General features: G+C 43.3%; 1 protein-coding gene across 1 annotated transcript in view; it reads right to left on the reverse strand.

Annotated features, from left to right (window-relative positions):
- The window catches only part of PAH (phenylalanine hydroxylase), a 72,144-nt gene that overhangs the window by 4,835 nt on the left and 41,232 nt on the right, over positions 1–26,077 (reverse strand). The window contains exons 5-11 of the mRNA XM_059934798.1: positions 17,688–17,755; positions 10,559–10,755; positions 8,328–8,463; positions 7,198–7,267; positions 3,590–3,646; positions 1,128–1,223; positions 466–599 (exon numbers count right to left, since the gene is read on the reverse strand). Coding sequence (XP_059790781.1) covers positions 466–599; positions 1,128–1,223; positions 3,590–3,646; positions 7,198–7,267; positions 8,328–8,463; positions 10,559–10,755; positions 17,688–17,755 — 758 coding nt within the window. The remainder of the gene's footprint in view (positions 1–465; positions 600–1,127; positions 1,224–3,589; positions 3,647–7,197; positions 7,268–8,327; positions 8,464–10,558; positions 10,756–17,687; positions 17,756–26,077) is intronic.

The raw sequence follows: 26,077 nt of genomic DNA on the forward strand, positions 1-26,077 counted from the left end.
CTGGTTAGAGAAAGACACAGAGAAGGTTAAATGCCGGTGAAGATTGGAAGGAGGGGAGGGAGCGCGTTATGCAAGTATCTGGGAGAATAAAGTGACAGGGACTTCCCCAGGTTAGAAGACTTCTAGCGCTGCTCGGTGGGGGGACCTCTGTGGCCGCCCTGTACACAGGAGACTTCAGGTGTGGACGGGTGGCCGCAGTGAGCAAGGACCGGGTGGCAGGCTTGTCTGCAGGGGTCGGCACAGCTCAGCCAGTAAGCTATGAAACAGGGTCCCGCGAAGGAAGGAACTTCTCTCAACAGACAGTGGAAAGAGACAAAGGTGGGGAGGCTGGGGAGATAACGCGGTCTGATGCACGCCCTTGCTGTAGGCATTGGAGTCCCCTCTCCAGGCCACCCACAGATCAGTGGCACTAGGGCAAATCAGGAGGTCCCAAGAGCTGTTGACCCACCTTGGTCGCCACCTCACCTCACTTTCTCCTTGGCATCGTTAAAACTCTCAGCCACGTAATACAGGGGCTGGAACTCGGTGATTGTGTACTGCTGGAGAGCGGTCTTCTCCAGTTCCAGAGGAAGGAGCTTTGGCTTGCCTGACAAGCAATACTGCAGGTCCCAGATGGAAAGTTTTCATGGTTAAATCAGGGCTGGTGGTCCCTGCCGCATCCCAGAGGCCATTTGTGCATCCCCTCCCATCTCATCCTGATTCCTTCCACACCCCAGCCCAAATGCAGTAAACTAAATTATTTTGCATATACTAGATAACGTTTATAACTCATCGAAAGCCAGCAGTCAAGATAGAAAGGAGTATTTTACCCCACCCATTTTCAAGTAAGGTGATCAATAGGCAGTGTGGGAGCCAACCACATTTTCTGGCATGTGTTTGCATACATCCCAATGTACAGTTCAACCTTGGGCTCAGGAGGCCCCTCTGCACTGGAGACCTGTGTACTACCTCTAACACCCACAGTCATGACCAAATCATAGCCGCTAAGAGATCAATCACTTGAGGAGAAGCCCCCAGGTTGAATTTCAAAGTGAATACAAATGGGTTTCAACAGCGCAAAGAGAAAAAGAATGGTCTGCTGTACCCACCACTTTCAGATCCATCCTTGGTTTCTGTTAGGGTCATACCTGTAATTCACCGAAGGATGACAGGAGCCCAGCACCATATGCCTTTATGGAGTCTCCTTGCTTGCAGAGCCCAAACTCCACAGTAAACCAGTAAATCTGAAATGGAACATCAAGTTGAGAGCACACCCCAAGGAAGGGGAAGGCAGCAGATGCCCCAGGGCCAAGGACAGGACTGCCCAGGTGGGAGTTTGTGCAGGTCTGTTCTCTGAATCAGCATGACCTGGGGTCATGGTTTTGTGTCCTATGTCTTACCCTATCCAGTCACCTGTTGAATCAAGAGTTGGCTGAATGCAAGATGTGATGGGAAGCAGTGGAGGAGTACTGAGGAAGCCCCCAGCGGATACTCCCAACAAGCAACTCTCTCTATGACAGGAACTCCTCCACCACTTTTGCCTTCTTCTCCATGGCATCAGCTAGAGTGAGATGCTCCCCTAAGTTGGTTGGAGTTACCAGACAATCCCATCAGGCTCCACAGGGGGAGGTAGGGGACTGGGTCATGATAGAATCAGTGAGGGGGCATCTTATCATCTGTGTGGCTGAACCACACTGACCCCATTTTGTCAGCTCCATCTAAGCCTGCAATCCTAACCCCTCCCCTTTCTGCAAGACTGAGCTTTAGCCTAGTCACAAGGAATGCGCCAGACAAGTTCCTCATCTACTTTTACACTTGCCTTCATCTGATATAAAAACTTCACCTGATATAAAAAATTTTGCTGATGCAGATGGTTAATGGCTCATGAGGAATAATGGTCATGAGACCCCCTGGGGGGATGAAAAAACCCTGGCTCCTGACGGAGCAGACATGCTTCTCCCTTAGTAGTCAGATTCTATCTTTAGCTTTGGCCCCTTTAAATCCCCCTGCACTCTTCTCGTGGCGCAGAGTGCGGCTGCAAATGCCTTTGGATCGTTGTCCGCCTGGCCCTGCCTGTGTGTAAGTTACCCACAATAAACTTCATTGTTGCATTTTATGGAGTTTCCTGCTTCCTTTTTTTTGGCCTCAAAGTTCCTTCTCAGTTCGGAGGTTATTATTTAATATCCCCACCATCCAACAATTTGTGTTAAAACCCTGTCAGTCACTGCACTTACCCTCCCAAATAACCAAATCCTTTTCTTTCAATAGCTCCCAGTGCAACGTGCCCTAGATAAATGGCCTGGGCAATAAGGTCCTGGAATTCTGGCTCCACCCTACTGAATAGGGCCAAGAGAAAGCCAAGGCCCAGTTAGTGCTAGAGATCGCCACAGTCTTGGAGAATTAGGCGTGGGTTTCTAGTTAAGTCCGTTTAATGCACTAGAGAATGCTAAACCTGCAAAGGCTGTCAGAACTTAGTCTGACCTCTGCACATACAGATGAGAAGTCTTTAGCCCAGAGAGGTCAAGTTACATGCATACAGTGGCACAGCACCTCAAGGGCAGAGCAAGGACCCCAAGACTGTTTCCAGCTCAGTATATCAATAATAAGATTTTTTTTTTGAGAAGCTATGTTAGTAATGAGTACTTTCATCATTGTTACAGCAAGTAACATGATGCTCTGCATCTGAGTTTCTTTTTTTCTTACAGGTGAGAGATTCTATCAAGCTCTGCAGTTTTCTTTGAAAGTTGCTTTTTGTATCACTACAGCATCTGGCATTTAAAAACTCACATTCACACAAATTTAACTCTTCAGACCCTCAAGATCCTCATGATATACTTTTGAGATGGGCAGAATATAAACGATTGTATCTATTTTTAGAGATGAGGAAGCAAAAGCCACTTGCCCAGGGTCTCAGAGCAGCTGGTCAGTGAGAAAGAATCTGGGAGTTTTTGGCCTTCTGATAAACTGAATTCATAAACTTCTAAACTGATACATCTTCATGATATATTTGCATTCATCTGCGGTCCCTAATTCCATTATAAAGTTTTATTTCTCATCTTCCCAGCTGAGCACATTATAAGAAACGTGGCTTAGAGGCTGGGGAGGGATGCACGCAAGTTGGAAAGGGGTCTGTAGGAAGGAAAGCCCTGCTGTGCCGAGTCACTGCCTCCATGGCTTCAATGGATGAGTCATCACATCCACTGGGGAAGGAAGTGTTCAGTTAGAAGGGGAAAGCCCACCCCCTTTTCTACCTTGTGTCTGAGAAAGGAAAGATCCTAATGCTGGCTCCAGTGTAAAGGTAGAGAGTAAATATTCCCTCTTCAAAGCTGTGAATCCAGACTACTTCCCACCCACTTAAGGGGGTTCTCAAGGACTATCATTATAGCCTGTTGGTGTTTTCAAGACACTGTTTAAAATTAAATGTCTGCATGCAGTTGATTTCACAATCGAACCATTAAGAAGTCAAAATGTGAAATGTCACTTGTGAAAATGTAACCCAGGGCATTCTGATTTTTTTTTCCGCAAATGACCTGGCTTTCAGGGAAGGAGCAAAGCTTCAAAGACCTGAGGGAGGCACTGCCACCATCCACCAGGAAAAGAGAGAACTTACTGTTGCGAGTTTCTCAATGTACTCGTCAGGGGCACCCAGAGAGGCGAGGCCGATTTCCTGTAATTGTGGAGAAACAAAGTCACTCGCATGGCTGGGATCTGCCAATCTTCAACCTTTACCCTCGGGTCCAACCTCGTACTTGACCACAGGAAAGGGATGGGTGGCTAGGTGCCTTCAGAAGGGCCCAGATAGACTCTCATTGTTCTGTCAAATCTTCCTTGACCACATTTCATAAAATCACAGATCTCTAGAATGGGGGAAGCCTTTATCCATCACTTGGTCCTTGGTATTCACTTTGCAAAAGAGAAAACGGAGGCACAGAGAAGGGAGATGACCTGCTCAAGGTCACACGGTAGGTGGCATCTAAAGTTTCATGTCCTGATTATTCTTCCATAGTACAAGTGGAACATTCCTGGAGCACTAGATGAGACTTAATCATGTACCCTGAAGACGCCACAGGAGACTTGCAGAGAAGTGCTTGACATCTGTCCAGGTATATACATAGCTGGAGAGTCTGAGATGTCATGGACCACCTGTCATCACAACTCCAAATCCAGGATCCCCTAGTGGTCTCTGTCTCTTTTACAGCATTTGCTCCAGCCTACCTTGTATCAGACATAGCGTATATATACAAATATATATATGTTTGTTTCCTACTATATGCATTTATTCATTCCAAAAATATTTATCGAATGCCTTCTATGTGGCAGGTAGTGTACCAAATGATAAAGATCCTTGAATTTGTAAATAGTGTCTAAGTGGATAGCAAAAGACAGTAATAATGAGCATATACATAGGTATGTTACAAGGTGGTAGGTTCTTTGGGAAATAAAAAACAAAAGGAGGAAGGAACAAGGGGGATCCGGAGTACCAGGAAAGCAGGGGTGGGGTGGGGAGGCTGGGATTTTACATAAGCTTCCAGGGTAAGCATCATTGGGAAGGTGATATCTGAGCAAAGACTTGATGGAAGAGAGGTTGTTGGCATTGCTGATATTTGAGGGAAGAGCATTGTGCAGGCCAAGTGTACAGCCCGTGAAAAAGCTCGTTAAGGAGGGGCAGTATCGGTTGGTTCAAATAACGGGGAAGGACCACTGTGGCTAGAGCAGAGTAAGGGGCAGGGGTGGCAGGTGATAGCAAAGAGGGATCTGCAGCTCAATCACGTAGGAATTTCTTGGCTATTTTAGGGCTTAGGATTCTCCTCTCAACAAAATGGGGAGCCGAGGCAGGGTTTTGAACAGAAAGGTGGCAAGATCTGATTTGTGCCATCAAAGATTCACTCTGACTGCTGTGTGAGAATTGACTGTAGGGGGTCAAGTGTAGAGGCATAAAGACCAGTTAGGAGGCTACTGCAGTCACCAGCATGAGAAGCGATAGGGCTGAGATGAAATTGGCAGCAGTGGATGTGATGGGCAATGGTCAGATTCTACATATTTTGGAGGTAAAACACAGAATTTTATGCAAGATTGATTGTGGGGTATATCTGAGAAGAGTCAATAATGCTTTAGGTTTGAGCAACTGGAAGGATGGAGTTGCCATGAACTAATATAGGGAGAGCTGTGGGTGGAGAAGGTTTGAGTGGGAAAATCAGGAATTCCATTTTGGACAGGATGAATAGAGGTGTCCATCGGACATCCAAGCAGAGATATTGAGTAGATGGTTGGATATGTAAGTCTCAGTTTTGGGATTGAAGTCTGGGCTAGATATATAAATGTGTTCATCATCAGAGTGGAGATGGTACTTAAAGCCATGAGGTTGGATGGTACTTAAAGCAGACAGAGAGAAGGACCAAGGACCGGGCCCACTTGGAAGCAAGAGGCTACATGGTCTTCGTCTCTGTATCCCTCCCTGGCCAAGCCCATTACATGCAAAGAAAATGCTGTCTGATTTAGAGTGAATCAAATTCAGACACTGACTTAGCCTGGCTCCACTCTCCTGCCCCTTCCCCATCTGTGTTCCATCCACCCAGCCCAGCCATGCCGCAGTCCTGAATCGAACAGAAGTCATAGACAAATGCAATGTTGAAAGAGTGCCCTGTTCTCAATAGTCACCATTCTTGGTGAGCCCAGATCTTGCCTAAAACAAGGGGCCCAAAGTGCTTCATCCCCACCCCATCCTGCACTCCAGTGTCCTGCTTTTAGATCAAAAAGGAATATGCTCAGGGAACTCAAAATGACTCCCTGCCTTGGAACTGTCCGGGTCAAAGTTGGAACCGTGAACACTGATGACCCAGTAGCTTCTGTCTGCTGACTCAGGTAATTGTCCTGTCTTCTGTGGGAAGTCCCCAAAATGGAAACGGCTTGGGGAGAACGGCCACTTGGCCTCTGATTGGGCAGAATAACCTCTGGTGATGAGAATTAAAAGTTCCTGTTCCCCGAGGAAAAAACTGATCTTCCTTTGGCCATATTAACAAATCCTGGTTTGAAAGCTATCCCAAGCAATCAATGACATCTCAGCAGCAGGAACCGCACTTCTGAAAGTCAGCTGGTCGGCAAATAGCCTCAGTCCCATGGTGACACTTCCACAGTTAAAGTTCACCTGATTTCTAAACACTCCCACTTCTAAAAGTCCAACAATCTCTGAACTTCACAATCCCCCAAAACCCACATAAAAGCAATCATTGTCTTTGTTTAGAGAGGCAGTGTCTAACAAGTGCAGTTTTCCCTTGGTTAGCAAGCAGTTAATTCTGCTTTCTGTTTGTTAGTTTGTTTCAGCCACTCAGTGGTAGCCTCTTCATTCAAGAGTGCAAATAGTTCTTTCTTTCTGCTGAGGGGAAATGCTTGTGAAATTCACACACACGTGGCCCAGCCTTTGCTCATGGGTCATTCCATTTGATCCTTATTCTTCCTTGTGAGGAAGAAGACTGTCAGGAAGGGCTTTTATTGACCCACATCTCTGTGACCCAGGCAAAGGGTTGCCTGGCAACGTGCCCCCCAGCAGCATCAGTCAACTCTCCCATGATCGCAGCTACCCAGTCATGGTTTAGGGCCGCCTCTCAGTGCCAGGGGAGAATTACTAGGATCCTTTCACTCGTCCAAAAAGCATTTTCGAGACTGCTCACCACTGTACTAGAGGAATCAAAGCCTAGCCTGCTGCTTTGACGATGGTGACGAGGCAACTGGCTCTTTATTCTTTGTCAGCTATGAGTCAGGCTATTGGCATTGGATTCTTGTCAAATGCCATCTTACTTAATTAAAGCATATACAAAACCGACTGCCTGACAGGGTAGAAAGTGGCAAAGGCCCTAAAGAGGACGGGAAAAAAATGCCCGGAGAACTTGGAAGATGGTAAGGTTACTTCTGCATGGGGATCAGGGAGGATTTCACAGATGAAAAGTCTCTTAAACTACACCTGGTAGGACAAGTGAGATTAGCTAAGTCAATAACACACAATTCAGAGGATGACTGAGTCACCAATTCCATGCTGTGGTCCCTGGGATTGGCAATTGGCCAGCTCCATGGGACCACATACCCATCTGTGATGGGATCACAGAACTGTACCTGGTTTCTACCCTTGCAGAGGACATGAAGGCCCCTCCGTGGATTCAATTTATCTTGAGCAGTCCAGCTCTCACCCCTGTAAGTAGAAGGCTAGAGAGATCAGTTCCTCACCTGCGAAAACTGGGCAAAGCTGCGATCGGAAAACAAGGGTACATGTCCCAACAGCTCATGGCAGATGTCACTGAAAAACAGAAAGCACAGAGCTTGGAGAGGAGGAGGGATATAAGCCATGACAGGCTCAGTCTTTCTACGTGAGGAATGGGTGGGAAGAAAGGAAGCAACTCATTCAGTCTTACAAACTCATTCCTAAGAATAAGTGGTGTGTAAAGCTTGGGATCAGTTGAGACAAGGTATAAGAGAAAAGGGAGAAGGGGAAAGAAAAGTAAGGGACAGGGCAGGGCACGGCAGCCAGGGGGTCTTAGGTGTACGCCCAGTGGGATGCAGAACAAAAGAGGCAATATTCCTACGAGCACCTCCCATACACCTGAGCAAGCTGTGGGTCACAAACACTTCCCATCCCAAGTCTTCTTGTCGGTATTGACGTCCCTGGGCAGATACAATATGCTCAGTTAGTTATTCCTCATGGGAACTAAATAATAATAGTAATAATAATAATAATAACAGTCCTCTCTTATTCTGGAGAGGGCAGCCGTTGGTCAGAGAAGAAAACTTAACATTTATTTAACACTTTCGGCACCAGGTTTATTAGGAACAGGTCTTTTCTGATTTATAGTAATGAACTTGGCGGGCTGGGAAAGATCATTTGGGGCATCCTGCTGACTTTTCCTATCAATTGCTTAAGTTCTATCTGACTAAGAAGACGGCTAAAAGCACGGTGGCCAGTCATTCACTACCTCCAGCCAAGACACAATCCAGGCAAAGAGAGACTAGAATCATCTAGGTGCGATTCAGGAATGAGGAGGTGTTGAGACAGCCGGGCCATCACTTGTTCCCGTTCCCCTTGGGCACGTCACAGCTCTGACTTCTACCGTCCCTTTGGAATTTGAATGTGAGCTCTCATTCTCTCATTTAGAGGAGGTCTGAACCTTTGAGTCACAAGATACCTAAATCTCCAATCAGTACAATCTATTCAGACAGAGAAAATCCCCAGAAGAGATGAGTTTCCCTTGTCGTCCTGTCGTCATCCAGGCAACTGGTCCCGTGGACCAGCCCACAGTGCACCTGGAGCAGGGAGAGATGGCACTCGCCGTGGCAGCTGGTAGCGGAAGCACGATACTCACGGTTCAGGTGTGTACATGGGCTTGGACCCATGTCTGATGTACTGAGTGCAGTGGAAGACTCGAAAGGCCAGGCCACCCAAGAAATCCCGAGAGGAAAGCAGGCCAGCCACAGGTCGGAGGCGGAAACCAGTACAAGCTGGGAAGCAAAGGAGAAAGAAAACTGAAAGCCGATCACAGGGAGCCAAAAGGGCCTGAAGACCTTTAGGCAGGGAACCAGTCCACTCAACTGTCCAGGAGCATGGGTGTTGATGCCAAGCAGACTTGGCTTCAAATCTATGTCCCAGGACTTTCTAGCTGGGTGATCTAAGTAGTTTCACTTCTCTGAGCCTCAGTTTTCTCATCTGCAAAATGGGGGTAGATACTTCTTAGGGTTATTCTGAGAATCAGAAGAGCTAATAAGTATAAAATACTTAGAGCCTAGCACATTGGAAACATCCAATAAATTTAGCTTTCATTATTGTTTGTTAGGGTGGAATGCTTATTCCCTACTTCTCATGTTTCCAGAGTGGGGAGGGAATTTTCACTCTACTTCCCAAGACGGAAGAGTATGAAAGGAGCACTTCTAGCTTTTCTGTATGTGCTTCACACAGGACACCCCATGAGGAACAGTGACTTCTCTGATTGAAGGATTTGAGAAGAGGAAATGAATATTCTCCATTTAACCCTCTCTGCCCTTTCTCTCTTCACTGCCCACACAGGAGCTCATTCTGGTCTGCTCTTGGCCAGGCAATGGACTACACAACTGCACCAATGAATTGGCAAGTAAGTTTACCTAATCCAGGGGTGAAATATTAGGAAATCCATTTTGGCTGCACATCTATACCACATTCTCTAAGTAGCTTCTATCAGTACTACAGCTGACATTTTGATCACCCGTCTCTCTGGTGCCTATATCTGTCTCTCAGTTTGTTCCAAACCTGGAAGGAGAATAGTAATGGCAGTGATCATGGTAATAATAGCTAACACTATATAATACCTACCACATGTCAGACACAGTTCTAAGCACTTTATATATACTAATTAATCCTCATCCTAACTCTAGGAGGTAGATGCTCTTATTATCTCCACTTTATAGATGGGGAAGCTGAGGCATACAGAGGTTAAGGCTCCTGCCCAAGGTCATAGCTACCAGCAGTCTGGCTTCAGAGTCTGTTTCCTTAATTGCTACTCTATACCTCCCCAACTGCTAGTATTACTGTTGTATTCTTCTTGTTATTGGCCATAGCAACGTGGGTAATTAGTCAAAGAATGTCTTTAAGACCCCTTTGTCCCTCCACTTATGTGCCTTAGACCCTCAGGCTGAAGTTCATTCTGCTTGGGCCCCCGCTCCTCTCTTTATCTGAGAAGTAAAGACTCTAAACGGAAGGGATTCAAAAGGTCATCTAGCCGCCCACTCTCCCAATCTATCCTAGCTACCCCTTCCCTCCCTGCCACGTAGCTTCCCTGGCTTTTTGCCCCAGAGCTGGCTATAGCATCTCTGCATAGTTCAGAGGCAAGGAAAACTCTTTCTATAACCCTGTGGTCTGTATCCCCACTTTCCCTCATTTTACCCGGCACATAATAGGCGTTTAATATGTTGGGTCTGTTTATTTTGATTTTGCTGAGTCAACACCACCTGGCAGAAAGGAAAACACTTATCTCTCCTGGAAAAGATGGGCAGGTCAATTTACCCACTGAGTTACTCAGATTCCAATGAAGCCCAAATTCAATGAGCACCTACTGTAACACTAGGTAACGCTATGCTTTCACACTCAATATCTTATTTCATTCTCACAACTTCCCTAGGAGAAAGGCTAAAAGGCTGACAGTCTCCATTTGACAGAAGACTAAACTGAGGTAGTTTCTCCCAACTAGAGAGGATCAAAGCAAGATTCCAGATACCAGATGCATAGGCTTAGAGCTCAGGTATCTGTGCACAAATCTCATTTTCTTACACAAACGCACGCTGCAGCCAGCTCGTACCGTAGCAGGAGCTGCAGGAAGAACCTTGACGAGGCACCTTGGGCTTTGAGTATTAAAAAAATCCTTTCAGGAATATGGATATGGCAAAATCCACACCTTTTCTTGGATGACAGTGGACTGACAGTGGGGGCTGGAGGGGAGGCAGAGGCCAGCAGTGAAATCCCAGTTTTCTGGGGAGAATCAACCTGCCTGCATCAGCACACTCAATTTACTTTTCTTCCCCTCCCCATCCTCCCCACACCAACCTTTTGACCCTGATGTGGACTTACTCTGCAGAAATTGAGAAACCTCTTCGAGCTGGGGAATGTTATCTTCGCGGAAGCCACAGTACTTTTCCAGAAGTGGGAAAATGTGGTTGTGCTCGTAGCAAGCATGGGTTTTGTACAAGGACTTCAGGGTTCTGAACACTATCCCCCATGTTTTCTTTTCTTCCTCCGTGTATTCCACTCGAGGGATGGGTTGCCCACTAGGATACAGACGTGAAATATTTGTCTGCAGCAGGGCAGGTGCAAGAGTAGAGGATGAAGGAGCCTTAGCAGAGGGAGACGGGTTCAGAGTGGGTGAGCTGTCGCCCCCGACGACAGCGGATTTCATATTTCATAAGTTATTTGAAAGAGGAAAATTCCATTTCTTGATATAGCAAACATTCATGTGACTTGGTTAAGCAAGGATACAAGCTCTCACCTCGTCCACTGCACCAAGGATTTCCTCTCACTTTGGGAAACCACTTGGCTTTTCTGCCCTCCTATCTCCTATTCTTTACCCAGTGTGGAAATTCACTTACCTTCAGGAGCCTGTAATAGAAATGTGTGAAGTAGCAGGTACAGATAATAGGAGGGTGAAGGCTGAGTCAAGTGAAGAATACATCCTCTTTCTAAACAAAGGCATCCAAGTTCAAGCAAACTAAAGCAATTCTACCTGTTGGCTAAAGTGGATTTAAGATGTGTACCATGAGTTTGAGATCCCTTGTTTCATGGGCATGTACTTGCTGGATTTGATATTTCTGCCCCTAGGAAGTTATAAAGGTACTTAAATGCATGCTAGGTACAAGATCTGCTTACCTAGCATCTTCCGCTGTGACATAACAAAAGTACGGGGAGCTTATTAAAGTATGTATGTTGGACCTGTCCCTCAGATCCGGAACCTGTAGGGCATCTGGATTCCAATAAGCTCCCAGGTGACACACTATAATTTGAGAGTCATTAGTTCGATCGGTCCTTTTGAAAACCATCTAAGAGTGAGCTGTGTTCTGAACAGTGAAAACAAATAAAAACCAAACAAAGCCTGACTTCAAAGACCCGTGACTGTTCTCTGGGCTACAGGCCTGTTTCCTAACAGGGTACACGGTGTCTGGGACAAGGCGAGACTGTTTACCTTAGATTTATGGATCGGATCGTCTTCAGGCTCCAGACTAGGTCCCTCCCGCCCTTTCAGAGTTGTCGCTCTTCCAAGGACATTAAAGCAAAGTCATTGTTATGTTCCACGGAAAGATGGGCAGGGATTAGGGAAAAAAGACCGACTGTTGCTTAAGAATTGAAAGCAAGACAAGCCCAGAGGGTTCTATAATGGTGTAGGGACTGTGAAAAGAACATCAGGAAAGCCCCTGCCTATGGATGCACCGTTGTTTCAGGGCTAAGTGCTGATGCAGGGAAAGAACAGGCTTTGGAAACTGACAGAGATGGGTTCATTGCTTCGCTCCGCTCCGCCATTGCCTAGCTGAATGACCTCAGGCAATTTAGTAAACCTCTCTGAGCCTAGTCTGCACAGCCGTTAGGTGGGCTAATACCAGCTAACTCTTTGGAGGGTATGGAGGAGAGTTAACTGAAATGCTATATATACAATAAAGATGTTAAAAAATTAAAAAAAATTTTTTTTAATTAAAAAAAAATGCTATGTATAAAGTACGTAACACTGGTGCTGACAATAATACCATTGGATCGTTGGTAATTATCATAATAATGGATTCTCATTTAGAAAAAAAGGTATCTGCTATTTCTGCAACAAATTTTCAAGAGTTAGTAACATCCTAGGCACCGAGCTGTCCCCCTGGTTGACATTTACCGTGCCAGGGGTTCAATATCCATTCCCATTCTTCCAGTAAAGCACCCTTCTCCCATCTCAGTCTGCAGGTTCAGGTAAGAGGAGACTCCACCGCTCCTACCTTCAGAGGTGGGCATGTGACCAGGCCCGGTCAATTAGGGTGTCAAATTTCCCTGGCCACAGTGACTGGCTGAGAGATGGGCCCATGTCCTGATGAGAGCCAATGAGACTCAATGAGAGAACTTTTGTTGATTCTGTTGAAAAGAGACAGAATCTCTGGTTGGGCTGTGGTGTCAGCCTGGTGGTGCTGGGGTCCACCTCCAAGAGACATGAGGCCAGTGCCTCTGAGCAAGGCCACTATAGAGGACACCAGAGTCAAGGGGAGGGAGAGAGAATGAGACACTGAGTCCCAGACCCATCTGTGCCTCCACTACTTTCCTTAAACTTTTCACTTATGGGAGCCAAGAAAAGCCTCCTTTTTGTTTGAGTTGACTTGCAGCTGAAAGATATAAATCCCTAAGTCCATTTACTGTATTCTTATGTAAAATTTGAAAGCCTAACCCCCACCCCAGTAACATAATCCAAACCTGCTGCAGCTGCCTTCTAGGTGGTTCTAGACACAATTCCCAGCTCCATCTCTGACTTACCGCTTTGAATCTTTACAATCATATGGTCTCTTAGGTTCATGCATTCCTTTATTCATTCAACAAATATTTATTGAACACTCATGATGCTCTGGGAATACAGCAGTGAACAAAACAGTCAAAAATCCCTACCACTTACAATGGAATGTTACTCAGCATTAAAAATAAGGAAATCCTGCCGTATGCAAACACATGGATGAACTTTGAGGATATTATACTAAGTGAAATAAGCCAGTCACTAAAGGACAGATACTGCGTGATTCCACTTACACGAGGTACATAAAAGAGTCAAACACACAGAAGCAGAGAGTTGAATGGAGGTTGCCAGAGGCTGTGGGGAGGGAAAAACAGAAGGTTGTGGTTCAATGGGTATTAAATTTCAGTTATGTAAGACGATTAATTTCTAGAGATTTGCTGTACAATATTGTCTATAGTTAATATTATTGTATTGTAAGCTTAAATTTTTGTTAAGAAACTAGATCTCATGTTAAATATTTTTACCACAACAAAAAAGAAACATCCCTGCCCTGTGGAGCCCACATTTCTAGTGGGGGGGGAGACAGAAAATCCACACAATTCTGTTAGATGGTGAAAAGTGTAAGGGAGAAAAAGAAGAGCAAAGGTCCCTATGGGGAGTGTTAGGGAGGGGTTTCAGTCTTACCTGGGACATTGGAGAAGACCTGGCTGAGAAGGTGTCATTTGAATAAAGACCCAAGGAGGTGAGGGTTCACTCTGGAGCCCTCCTTTCACCTGCACTTGCCTGTTTGAGGTTCTGACTCAGCCTTCCTGCAGATTCAGCCTGACAGCACCCATCTTTACAGTCTGGGGCAGTGACAGCTCTGTGCTCTTTACATGCCTCCTGGGGCAGCTCATGCCAACCTAGACGTGAGTGGCCCAGGGGCCCCTGCTTTCCTGGGAAGAGGCAGGAGAATCTGAGCTGTAACTCTGCAGCTTCCCAGCTGTGTCAGACCTTGGGCAAGTTATTGCCACTCTCATATCTATATCTATATCTATATCTATATCTATATCTATATCTATATCTGTATCTGTATCTATATTTTTTTTTCAAAATAAGGATAATCAAACCTACCTAGTAACATTGTAGTGATAATCAAGTAAGCAATGTGTGAAATGCTGCCTGGATATAGTAAATACTTCAGAATTTAGTTTTATACACACACACACACACACACACACACACACACACACCCCAGCTTCCATGGTCTACTTAGGAATTGAACTCAGCACCTTTTTTCCATCTTCTCCTTCTACCAAGAGACCTGAGGTCTACAAGATCCTCAGTCTTTGAATACATCGTCAATTATTTTTATAAAACCATGATCTCATTAAGTAAAATAAACTAAGATATTTTGGGAAGAGTATCAATTTGGCTTGAAATAAAAGGATTTCTAGTTCAGCCAGTTAGGATCCCTCTTCCAAAAAAAGAAAAAAAAAAACAATGTTTTAAGGAGAAGACATTGCTTTTGAATTATTCCACCAACCAAAGATGGCATTCATGGTACTCCAGCACCTGGCATAGCCTTCCTCACTCAGTCTTATTTTACACCAAGTCCCCCCAAATGGAATTATTACCAGGACAAATAATTTGGTGCCCCCAAAACACAACAGTAATCAGTGCCTCTTCAAAGTGATGTTTTAAGACTTTTGTTAAATATTCTTCTGGAGGAGAGTCAAAGCATCACATGGATGGGCCTAGAAGTGGGTGGCAAACAGCAGCAGGGTTTAGCTGCTTCCTTACTGTCTCCAGTAATTCAGCTCTGGCCCCAAATATATACTGATACATCTACTAATAAAACAAAAGCCCTGTTTCTAACCAGACCGGCCCTCTCATTCACTACCCTCATTTTCTTCAGCTGATAAACTCCTACTCAGTCTTCAATTCTCAGTCTAAATATCACTTCCTCTAACCAATTCCCCTGGTCTACATTAAAGTTCCTAATTACGTGGCCTCATGACACGTGTTTTGGCTTTAGTCATACCTATTGCATTTATTGTTCTTTTTGTTATTGTCTGTCTTTCTCAATGATCCCCCAGAAGACACAGAGTCTGTTGGTCTTGCTCTTGGCATGGGTCCTGGAACACAGTAAACACATTGTATCAACTGATTCTGTGATTCTAGGACTCAAGGGGCAGGAGTTTGAGCCCCATGTGGGAGGATGACGGGGAAGGCGCTAGAGACCAGAATGCAGGGCTGTTGGCATGAAGGGTGGCAGAGCCCAAGGAAGAGGGTCAAAGCTGAGTCCTGAAAGGCATGACAATTTCTGGGGTGGGAGGAGGAGGCCAGAGGAGACTGAGAAGAAGCCTCAAAGAGGAAGGAGGGAGACCAGCAGAGAGCAGAGTAGAGCTGATTCTCCTTATTGGCAGCAGTTCTGTTCCATAAAGTCACCATGAACTCTGAGTGAGTACCGAACCATAGCTCCTGCGGGAAATGCAGGACACAACTGATAATCCCTTCCTTGTCTTGTGTGTGTTTCTGCTTAAAGACACCTTGGTTAATGTATATGTTGATAGATTCACACTGAACTCACAGCCAACAGCACTACAACAACTCAGGCCTGAAGAAAGCGTATCTAACACATTCTCCTCATTAAGCACGTCAGAGTCGTCCTGTACTTAGGAACACTAGCCAGCACTTCAGCACTACGCTGGAGGCCCATTTTAAACAGCAAAATTACTGACAAAAAGAACAAAAATTCAACAAATGTGGCTCTAAAGAGACCTCAAAAAAGAACACTTGTTTACAATAGAAGAGCTGAAACAAGAGGCAATGTTGCCTTATTTGACCTCAGCTGGGAACTTGTGCATCAGGGAACTCACATTTTTCCCTGCTCTGCACATGTCTGGGAATGAGTGTGAAAGTGCCCCGAGTTTGGGGGTCTCAAATAAATTTAAGCGAGTAATCTTGAAAGAATGAGAATCAGTTGTACCAGATACAGAGATAAAAGACAATTGCAAAGAAGGAAGGGGTAGTAAATAGCATCAAAAGTTCAAAAGAGATGAGCTGAGATGAGGCTGGAAATAGGCTTTGAATTGGAGGACAAGTTCAGTCCCTAATGAGATATATGACCTTGAGTACATCACTTAACCACTTGGGATTCATCTATACAAGGTGGAAAATTGACTGGAAGATCTCTGGTATTCTTCTGAGTACCAGCCATCTATGAATAGTTTTCAAAAACCAGGTTAACTTATCTGATGACCACCCAGAATCATGAGGCATTCAACCAATTCCATACTTCTTCATCGGGTGTAACATTTTTATGGAAAGGAGGTGGATTTGAGTTTTTCCCTTCAAATCCCAACAGCCAAGAAGGAGTGAATGTATCTCATAAGCAGCTCCTGGATTATGTGGAGAAGTGTGGTCTCCTGACTCAGAGATCCCCAGACACTCAGGGAAGTGGTTGAGAACAACTTTGCAGTTAAACAAGCCTGCGTTCAAAACCAGACTATGCCACCTACTAGTTCTATAACTTTGGCAAGTTACTTAATCTTTTTTAAGCTTTAGTTTTTCTGCCTGAAAAATGGGGAGTTATTATTAAAACTAAATGAAATAATGTAAACTAAGCATTTAGCAAAGCCCCAGACATAGCAAGGAGATGATAAATATGACCTATTATTACTGACTATCTCAAGAAGGACTCTTGTCTGTACCTGATTTGATGGTGTCTTCCTGTCCATGCTGAGGCCACGGTGGGGACAGGGGAGAGAGGTCACCATGTTCTGTGATTCCTGCTTGCCACAAGCCAAGGCCCAGCTGGGTCTAGATGTGACCAAGGTCTGCACTATTCTGGATCTTTCTACTACCAGGACTCATTCAGAGAAAGGAAATTTCTCATTTTCTCTGGAAGTCTTTCCCTTTGGAAGGTAGGCTTTTATTCAGTATACAGAGCCCTAGCATCTCCTTTATCTCCCTCATGTTCTAGCAAAGCTGTTAAAATACCATTACCTCAGTGTTCTGAACAACCTGTTCCTTTCTTCTTGGGCATGTCTTTTCTCACACTCTTAACTCAGGAATGGAGCTCAGGTCCCAAAACACTGAGTTTCTCATGGGAGCATTTCTGTAGTTTCCGAGGACTCAAAATAGCAAAGTGGTTCTCTTCCCAAATAACATATTTGATATTTGCATTTTCCTTTGACTGAAATCTGGTAGAGGAGGAGCACAGAACCCCAGATAGAAAAAAATAAACTCATCCTAAAATTGCCCTTCACATCTGGGTCAGATCAGATAAAAGTAGAACCCTGAGGCTTGGCTCTCCTGAAACCTCCAATGATTCACTATTTCAGTAAAGCAGCCAACTCCTTCTTGAATGTAAATGATTCTCTTTTGCCAGCTTCTGGTTCAATGTGGAGAATACCAGAGGCTGTTTTATTCAGGACTGAGGCCTTTTATAATTACTTCAGACATCCCTGAGTAATTACACAACAAAGCCTGGGAGAGAGCTGGGCCCTGGCACAGAGGGTAATTTTGTTTTGTCTTGCGGTCAATTTTTTTAAATGTGTGTTATTCAAGGGAGGGTTTAAACATACATACACACACACACACACACACACACACACACACACACACACAGGGGAGGATTCGCTACACCGATAGTTTCCCTTTGGGCGAGGGAGAGGCAGGCTAGGAGTTGTTCTTCTCACGCTCACGCCCCCCACCCACTGCTCCACCTCCCACCATGAAGAGCAGACTTACTGTCGATAGTTGTAGGCAATGTCAGCAAATTGCTTCCGTCTTGCTCGGTACACAGGATCTTTAAAGCCCTAGGAAGAAAGGAGATACTTGATTTCTCCAGGCTTTCGTGGGAGAGACCTGGCATATCTACACAAGTTTTGAATGGGGGTCCTTGAGCTCTGACAGTGCATCTCTCCTTCCCCTGATTATACTCTGAAAATAAAGTCTCAGTTAAACTGAGGGTAAGCTCTCCCACTAAATATCGTGAGTGACGCATTACTAGCAATGCTTTCAACTCAGTGTGAGCCTCTGCCTTGGGATTCCAAAGTGCAAACAGTGTCCAGGTTTTAAAGATAGCTCATCTACAGCATTCTAACTTGTAAACTTGCTAAACTCAGCAGAGTTATTAGGATGAATGTCTGTGAAGAAGATATACAATAGCCGTTAAATTCCTGACCAATGGTATGTGTCTAGCACTGCCTCCTAACTTCTTGAGAGACAAACAGGTACATGCTTACTGCTATTGCAATTTAGAAAAAAATGCCATTTATTGAGTGTCTATTATGTGCTAGTCTATGCCTGCTACAAACTTGTTTTATTTATAACTCTCACAACAAATGTGTAAGGTAGACCAGTATGATTATCCCTTTCTTTCCAGAATAAACACTGGCTCAGAGAAGTGCAGTCTGGCGAAGTTGAAGCCAGGATTTGAATCACCCAGTTCTTGCTCTTTTCACTTCACTTCAGTAAATGTCAACCTTTACAACTTGGCAGGGGCTCAACTCACTGAGATTCTGCCTCAGTACATAGAAAGGATGATAATAATTTCTCCTCTGAGGCTGACCTGCAGGCAGCCTTTCCTCAGCAATTTGCAAGCAGCACACTTCTGAGTGAAAAGAGGCCAAGTGTGTCTTTCAGTGTTGTGGGTGTGGGGGGAGGTCACATCCCTGAGATGGACATGATCCCAATTGGTTCAAAGGACATTTTCCTTATATTTTCTTCTTGGAGTTTTATTGTTTCAGGTCTTACATTTAAGTCTTTAATGCATTTCAAATTCATTTTTGTGAGTGGTGTAAGATAGGGGTCTAATTTCATTCTTTTGCATGTTAATATCCAGTTTTCCCAACATCATTTACTGAAGAGACTATTCTTTTCCCCATTGAGTATTCCTGGCTCCCTTGTCAAATATTAGTTGACTGTATGTGCATGAGTTCTTATCTAGGCTCTTGATCCTGTTCCATTAGTCTGTCTGCTTTTATGCCAGTACCATGCTGTTTTGATTACTATAGCTTTGTAATATAGTTTGAAATCAGGACATGTGATTCCTCCAGCTTTGTTCTTCTTTCTCTAGATTGCTCCTTGACATTGGTCTAGGGAATGAATTTTTGGATATGACACCAAAAGCACAAGCAACAAAAGCAAAAGTAAATAAGTGGGACTACATCAAACAAAAAAGCTTCTGCACAACAAAAGAAACAACTAACAAAATGAAAAAGCAACCTATAAAATGGGAGAAAATATTTGCAAACCATACATCAGATAAGGAGTTAATATCCAAAGTATATAAGGAACTCATACAACTCAATAGAAAAAAAATCAAATAATCTGATTTAGAAATAGGCAGAGGAGACATACAAATGGCCAACAGGTACATGAAAAGATGCTCAACATCACTAATTATCAGTAAAATGCAAATCAAAATCACAATGAGCTATCATCTCATACTTGTTAGAATACCTATTATCGAAAAGACGAGAGATAAGTGTTGGCAAGAATGTGGAGAAAAGGAAACCTTTGTGCACTATTGGTGGGTATGTAAACTGGTACAGCTACTTTGGAAAACAATATGAAGGTTCCTCAAAAAATTAAAAATAGAACTACCATATGATCCGGCAATATCACTTCTAGGTATATATCCAAAGGAAATAAAATCACTTCCTTGGAGAGATATCTGCACCTCCATGTTCATTGCAGCTTCATTCAAATAGTCAAGACATAATAAACAACCTAAGTGTTCACTGACAGATAAATGGATAAAGAAAATGTGGTATATACAAACAATGGGATATTATTCATCCATAAAAAAGAAGGGAAACCTTCTGACAACACAGATGGAACTTGAGGACATTTTACTAAGTGAAATAAGTCAGACAGAGAAAGACAAATACTGTATGATCTCACTTATATGTGGAATCCAAAAAAGCCAAATTCATAGACAGAGAGTAGATTGGTGGTTGCCAGAGGATGGAGAGTGGGATAAACAGGGAGATGTTGGTTAAGGGGTCAAACCTCCAGTTATGACAAATAAGTGCTGGATCTAATGTACAGCACGACAATTATAGTTAACAATAGTGTTTTATATACTTGAAAATTGCTAAGAGAGTAAATCTTAAATGTTTTCACCACAGGAAAAAAATGGTAATTATGAGAAGTGATAGAGTTGTTAACTGACCTTATTATGGTAATCATTTCACAATATATACATGTATTAAATCAGCATCAAGCTTACACTATGTTGTGTCAATTATATTTCAATAAAGCTAGAAAAAAGGTCATTTTCCCCCCGAAGTTGATTGTCATCTGAGTTTTTGTAAGACAAGACACTGGTGTCACCACTGTAGAACTTTGCTTTGTTCCCTCCAAGCATTTACCAATAAACCATGCTGTCCATCACTTTAGCTTGAAATTTCTCTGTCCCGCCATCCCTCCAAACCAAGACATTAGTGAATCAAAAACAAAGGCTAATGTCGCGGAGAGTAATATGTAAAGACTTTTGATAAAGGATAAGTACTCCCTGACTTTCAGATATTGTTTTTTGTTTTGTTTGATTGGTTGGTTGGTTATTTATTTATTTTTTTTAATCCAGCTCTACCAGTAATTCCAAAAAACCAGGGGGTCATGTATATAATGTAGTTTCACCTGAGAATCCATGGCATAGAGTCTGGCATACAGAAAGAACTACAAACACTTGCTGAAAGAGGAAAGGAAAAAAATCATAAGGGGGAGGGAGGGATAAACAAAGGAAAGGAGGGAGGGAAGAAAGGAGTTCCCTATTTTGTTTCCCAGGATATATTTGGAGAAACAGAGATATCTAAATGTTTTACACTGGAAAAGTAAAGTAAAATTACCACACTGTTTAGGTTTTTGTTCTAAAACTAAATCCCAGATAAATTAAGTGATTATTCAATTTAGAAAAGATTCCAGAACATGGTCATTACAAAGTATAACTATAGTGTTTTCTCTTAAGCACTGAATGGTTTTAAATAAACAGGAAAGCTTAGGAATCTGAAAACTTAAAACTATGCTGGGCCCAGTTGTACTGGGTGAAGGTAAGTTGCTGTGGGATGATATAGTAAGAAGATTGGACACTATCATTTGATTTCCAAGCAGCTCTAACACACCCTTTTAGGAACCTGTCTACTGGGCTAAATGAAGAACACATCTCCATACTTAGGACTCAAAATATAACGTTAATGTTTGTCAATCATTAATGCTTGACCTTTACAGTCATCCTCGCCTACAAGTCTTATTTAACAGTCATGGCCTTCTCTAGCCCCTAAGTACAAAGCATAGACTTTTGCGCTTGTGAGGTGCCTTGGAGAATATCTATATTTGCATTCTGATCTAGATATGAAGAAAGTGAAGCCCGTAGAGCCAATTGCCCAGGGGCCCTAAACTGCAGAACCTGTACCTCCCTCCACTTGGGTTTTCTGGTCCTAGCCAGGCGGTAAGTTGAGGTTTGAGGGTTGAGACAGGTAACCAGGGAGACAAGCGAAGAATTCCCTTAACCAGTGGATTTCCACTTCATTGTACTGTCTCCAGAATGGGATGCCCATGACAATTTCTCTTCCCATTTATCTTTAATCTTCAATGTACTTTGTCTAGGCAGTTTAAAGACTTTTCCATCAGTGAAAAAAAAAAAGCTTAATATAAAATTATATATCCAGTAGGTATCAACTATGTCAGAGGGATTATATAAATAGTATAAAAATGGAATGATGGAATAAATACAACCAAATCCAACAAAAGGTATGAAAACGGGAACTGTTTTGTTCTTCTTTAGGCTTTTGAATTTTTCTACTGTGAGTGTGGATTTCTTTTTCCTTTTTACAGTTTGACTTTATTTTATTGTTTCACTTTTATTTATTTATTTGAAGTATAATTGATTTGTAATATCATGTTAGTTTCAGGTATACAGCACAGTGATTGTTATACATACATATACATATATATATTTTTCAGTCTTTTCCCTTATAGGTTATTACAAAATATTGATTATAGTTCCCTGTGCTATACAATAGGTCCTTGTCGGTTATCTAGTCTATATATAGTAGTGTGTAGATGTTAATCCCAACCTCCTAATTTATCCCTACTCCTTTTAGAATTAGAAAAAAAGTAAAATAATATTAAAAACCCATCTCAAATTATTATGGGAGGTGACAGCAGATTCATACATTGAGCTACATCAACACATCCAAATATAATACAAGGATTTTCTATATGGGAAGGTTTCTAACCATGGTCCTTTGCCAGCTCAAGTTTCTAAGAAGTTCATTATCAGCCTGAGAAAGGACCCTGCCAACTAGGCGGCACAGACTTTTGCTCTCTCAGTTACCAGCAAAAGTCTGGAGTCCATCTCTCAGGGACTTGGTCGTACATCCTCTGGGCTGCCAGGTGACCACAGGGCTCCGCAGACATGTGGAATACACTCTGAATTAAGCTACAGTTGGTGATGACTAATCATCCTGTCTCAAATTAGACTAATAGCAGCAATTTCAGTAGCACTGCATGTAATTTATTTATAATCACCCTGTCTCAATTAAGCTAATAGCAGCAATTTTGGTTGCACTGCATGTAACCAAGTATGTTTTGACAGGAAAATATATTGTTGGTGAAGGAGTGGTGAGGGGGAGGGGGAAGAGAGGAGGAGTGGATGGGAGAAAGGGGAGAGAATTCTACAGGGTGCGAAGTTGTAACATCACCTGCGGTCCACATGTGATCACTTTCCTTAATCTCAGCATTTTTGTTACTTGTGGTGTTGAAGTCTGTGATTTTGCTTCAGCGGGGATTTTGGGGAGACGGTAACCATATGGAAAAGTCTTCTGAGTGAGTACTCTTCTAGACTGAGATCCTTATCATTTCTTGATATCATGGCGGAGATTAAACCTCAGAAATGCCATCTTTAGACTACTGAAGTTGAACACGCTGGGCTGGATTACTCACTCATTCAATCCCTAGGAGCACGGCCTGACGTTGGTTAGTTTACCTCTCAGAGCCCTAGTTTCTTCATCAGTAAAATGAAACTAGTAATGGTAGTTACCTCACAGTGTCGGGTGGATTAGATTAGGTAATGTAAACAGGGTATCAAGTAAAATTCCTAGTACAAAGGAGACAGTGAAAAAATGATGCATTTGTGCAAAATGGTGGGAAATCCAAAAGCTGAGAAGTCTGGCTCAGAATATGAAAAGGATGTACTCTGGAATGTTTCACTCAGTCCCGTCACCCATCCCTGGGCTTTTAAAAGAGCATCTGCCGAATTCTTACCTTGCTATTTATATTTCATCTAGGGCAATAGTGAGAGGTTTTCTGCATTCTATCAGTCCCACACCAACTGGAGGAAGGATGGTACACAGGAGATAAGAAGCTCAAAGTCGTATTTTTTAAGTACCTGCCATCGCCATGCTGTAGACACTCACCAAAGACTCGCAAGTCAATAGACAAGGACAGTGCTGACCACAGCCCCTCCTCTTGCCCACTCTGCATTGCTGGCCATGGTCACCACCCATAAGGCCAAGAAGACTGTTCTGGAAAAGATTCGGATACCTGATTTCCCAAGTCAGTAATCTGGGAATTGTTTTACCTCTCTCCTCTTTACATTTGATAATTTTTGTCCATTTTTCCTTCCAAATATCTTGAGTTTATCCTTTTTACTTTAATCTCACTGCTACACTTTGATTCAGGCCCCCATCATTTCTCTCCCGGACCACTACAGCTACTCTCCAAGTGGCCTTTCTTTGTCTGTTCCTCATAACCCCCTCCCTCACTTCAGCCCAAGGAGGCTTACAACATACAAACCTGGCAGGGTCTCTCCCCTCTCTACAAACTTTCAATGGCTTCTTACCACTTTTAGGATAAAGTCCAAAATCCTTAACATTGTCCACAAGGTTGTACGTGATCTGGCCCTGCCTATGTTTCCAACTACAATTGCCTGTATACTATGTCTCCAAATTTATCCAAATCAGTCTTACTTGAATTCTTTGAACACACTATGCTTTTTCCCATGTTAAGGCCTTCACACATGCTGTTCCCTCTGACTGGAACACTCTTCCACCCTCTCTCAGACCAACAAGCTACTACTTGGTCTTTCCAACTTGGTTTCAGCTTTTAGGAACCTACCTTGATTTTCCTGAAGTTTATTGGTTTCCCTCTACAATAGGTTCCCTCGGCAAACTGAGTGTTTCTCCTTTCAATCATTATATTTGTTAATAATTACTAAACTCAGGAATCTGTTTATCTTACTTATCACTGGATTTTCAGGGCAAAGCGTACTTAGCATACTCCTGAGTAGGAGCTGTTAAGAAAAATTATGCAAAACTTAGGCAAAAAAAATTACTGTGTGCCTTTCCAAAGTCCTGTTAGATCACTGTCTAACAAGCTCACTGCATGCTCTAGGGGCAGGTACATTTGTTTGATGTGCAATTGATTACTTAGTAAGGCCCAAACTCTTCAAAGTTAGATGTTGACTTATAGAAGATTGGTAATTTGCAAAACATTTATTTTATGATCAAGTTGCAGATGACTTTTGTCCAACAGAAAACACCCATGGTGATGGCTTATTGTTTTACAGGGCGTTAATCATGTGTATTCACCTTTTCAGTCTCATTCCGGCGTCTTACTTTTCAATGACCATATATATGCTTTGGTCTCTTGTATCTTCCTTTGCACCATCTTTGTCATCTTGTTGTTTCCCTTACTAACCGAGTCAATGGATTTTTGACAGATGTTCACTATCTACCTGTATCTCTTTAAAAATTATGCTTTGACAGAGCAGCTTAGTAGAAGTGCAAGAAGTCTTTGATGAGGGACTTCCCCGCTGGTCCAGTGGTTAAGACTCCATGCTCCCAATGCAGGGGGCCTGGGTTCTATCCCTGGTCAGGGAACTAGATCCCTCATGCATGCCTCAACTAAGAGCCCTTGTGCCACAGCTAAGACTCAGCGCAGCCAAATAAATAAATTTTTTTTTTTTTTTAAAAGGAAGTCTTTGATGACTCAACTAGCTGACAAATCCTTAGAACAGACTTTGACAGGGCCCTCGGGTGGAGAAGGATGGATGGGCAAAGGAAGAGGGAAGGAGAGAAGTACTGGAAAGACTTCCCTGCTCTTGGGGATGAGCGAGGCTCTTTTTGGAGAGCAGGGAAACTCAGTATCCACACCGTGAAAGACTGAAAAGCAGTTTGAGAGATTTAGATCAAGAAGTAGAAAGAGACACAGAAAAGCAGTTGTATTAACTAATATTTTCTCCACCAGAAAGCCTCCCCTTGTGCAGATCTTCAGCTCAGACACAGGTGCAGGTGCCAGGGAAACTGGAGGAGGGAGCTCTGGGGTCAGGGTCTGTGTGGCAGAGGCTCCTCGTGCCCCCCAAGATCTGAGCCCTCTTACTTTCAGAGAACGTTGCTAAACCACTGTTCCCAGCCTCCTTTGCAGGAAGTAGCAGCCCTGTGACTGAGCTGCAGTCGGTGGAATTCGAGTGAAGGTATGTGAGTCACCTGGAATCCTGGATCATAAAAACCTCCCAGGCGTAATTTTCACTCTTTCTTCTCCCATGCCTGGGAGAATGGAGACAGCTTCCAGGACCCGGATGAGGGTGCTGCCATTAGATGGAAGGAGACTTGGTCTCTGCAAGACTGCATGAAGCAATTTCCCTATTGACCAACACTGGAAATGAACTTTTATTGGGTTAATCCATAGAGATTTGGGGGTTGTTTGATAAGCAGTCGGCCCTACTGACCTTGTTACTAGAGGGCTCACCTCAGATCTCCCTCTTTCCCAAAGTCCTCCCAAACCATCCCAGTCCCAAAACTGGACTGAACCTTAGAACTGACAGCGTATGCTATCTGACTCATTAAACCTGGTGTTTAACCATGTACTTTGTGTGTTATGATTTAACCAAACATTACCCAAGCTGTGTTTCATGGAACACTTACCATTTAAGATAATATTGCATGGTATTCCATGAAAAAGGGGTTCCATGGGTAAATAAATTTAAGGGGCATTAGGTTGAATGGATTTCACTTCTACAGGATTTTCCAAAGCCTCTAATGAGATAATGGGACTTGTATATGCTTCAAATGAGGTTCTAGAATACAGCCTTCCTCCCTTTGATCATGAATTTCTTTTCAAAGACTACAATG

This window comes from Balaenoptera ricei, chromosome 10 (assembly GCF_028023285.1).
Source record: "Balaenoptera ricei isolate mBalRic1 chromosome 10, mBalRic1.hap2, whole genome shotgun sequence".
NCBI lineage: Eukaryota > Metazoa > Chordata > Mammalia > Artiodactyla > Balaenopteridae > Balaenoptera > Balaenoptera ricei.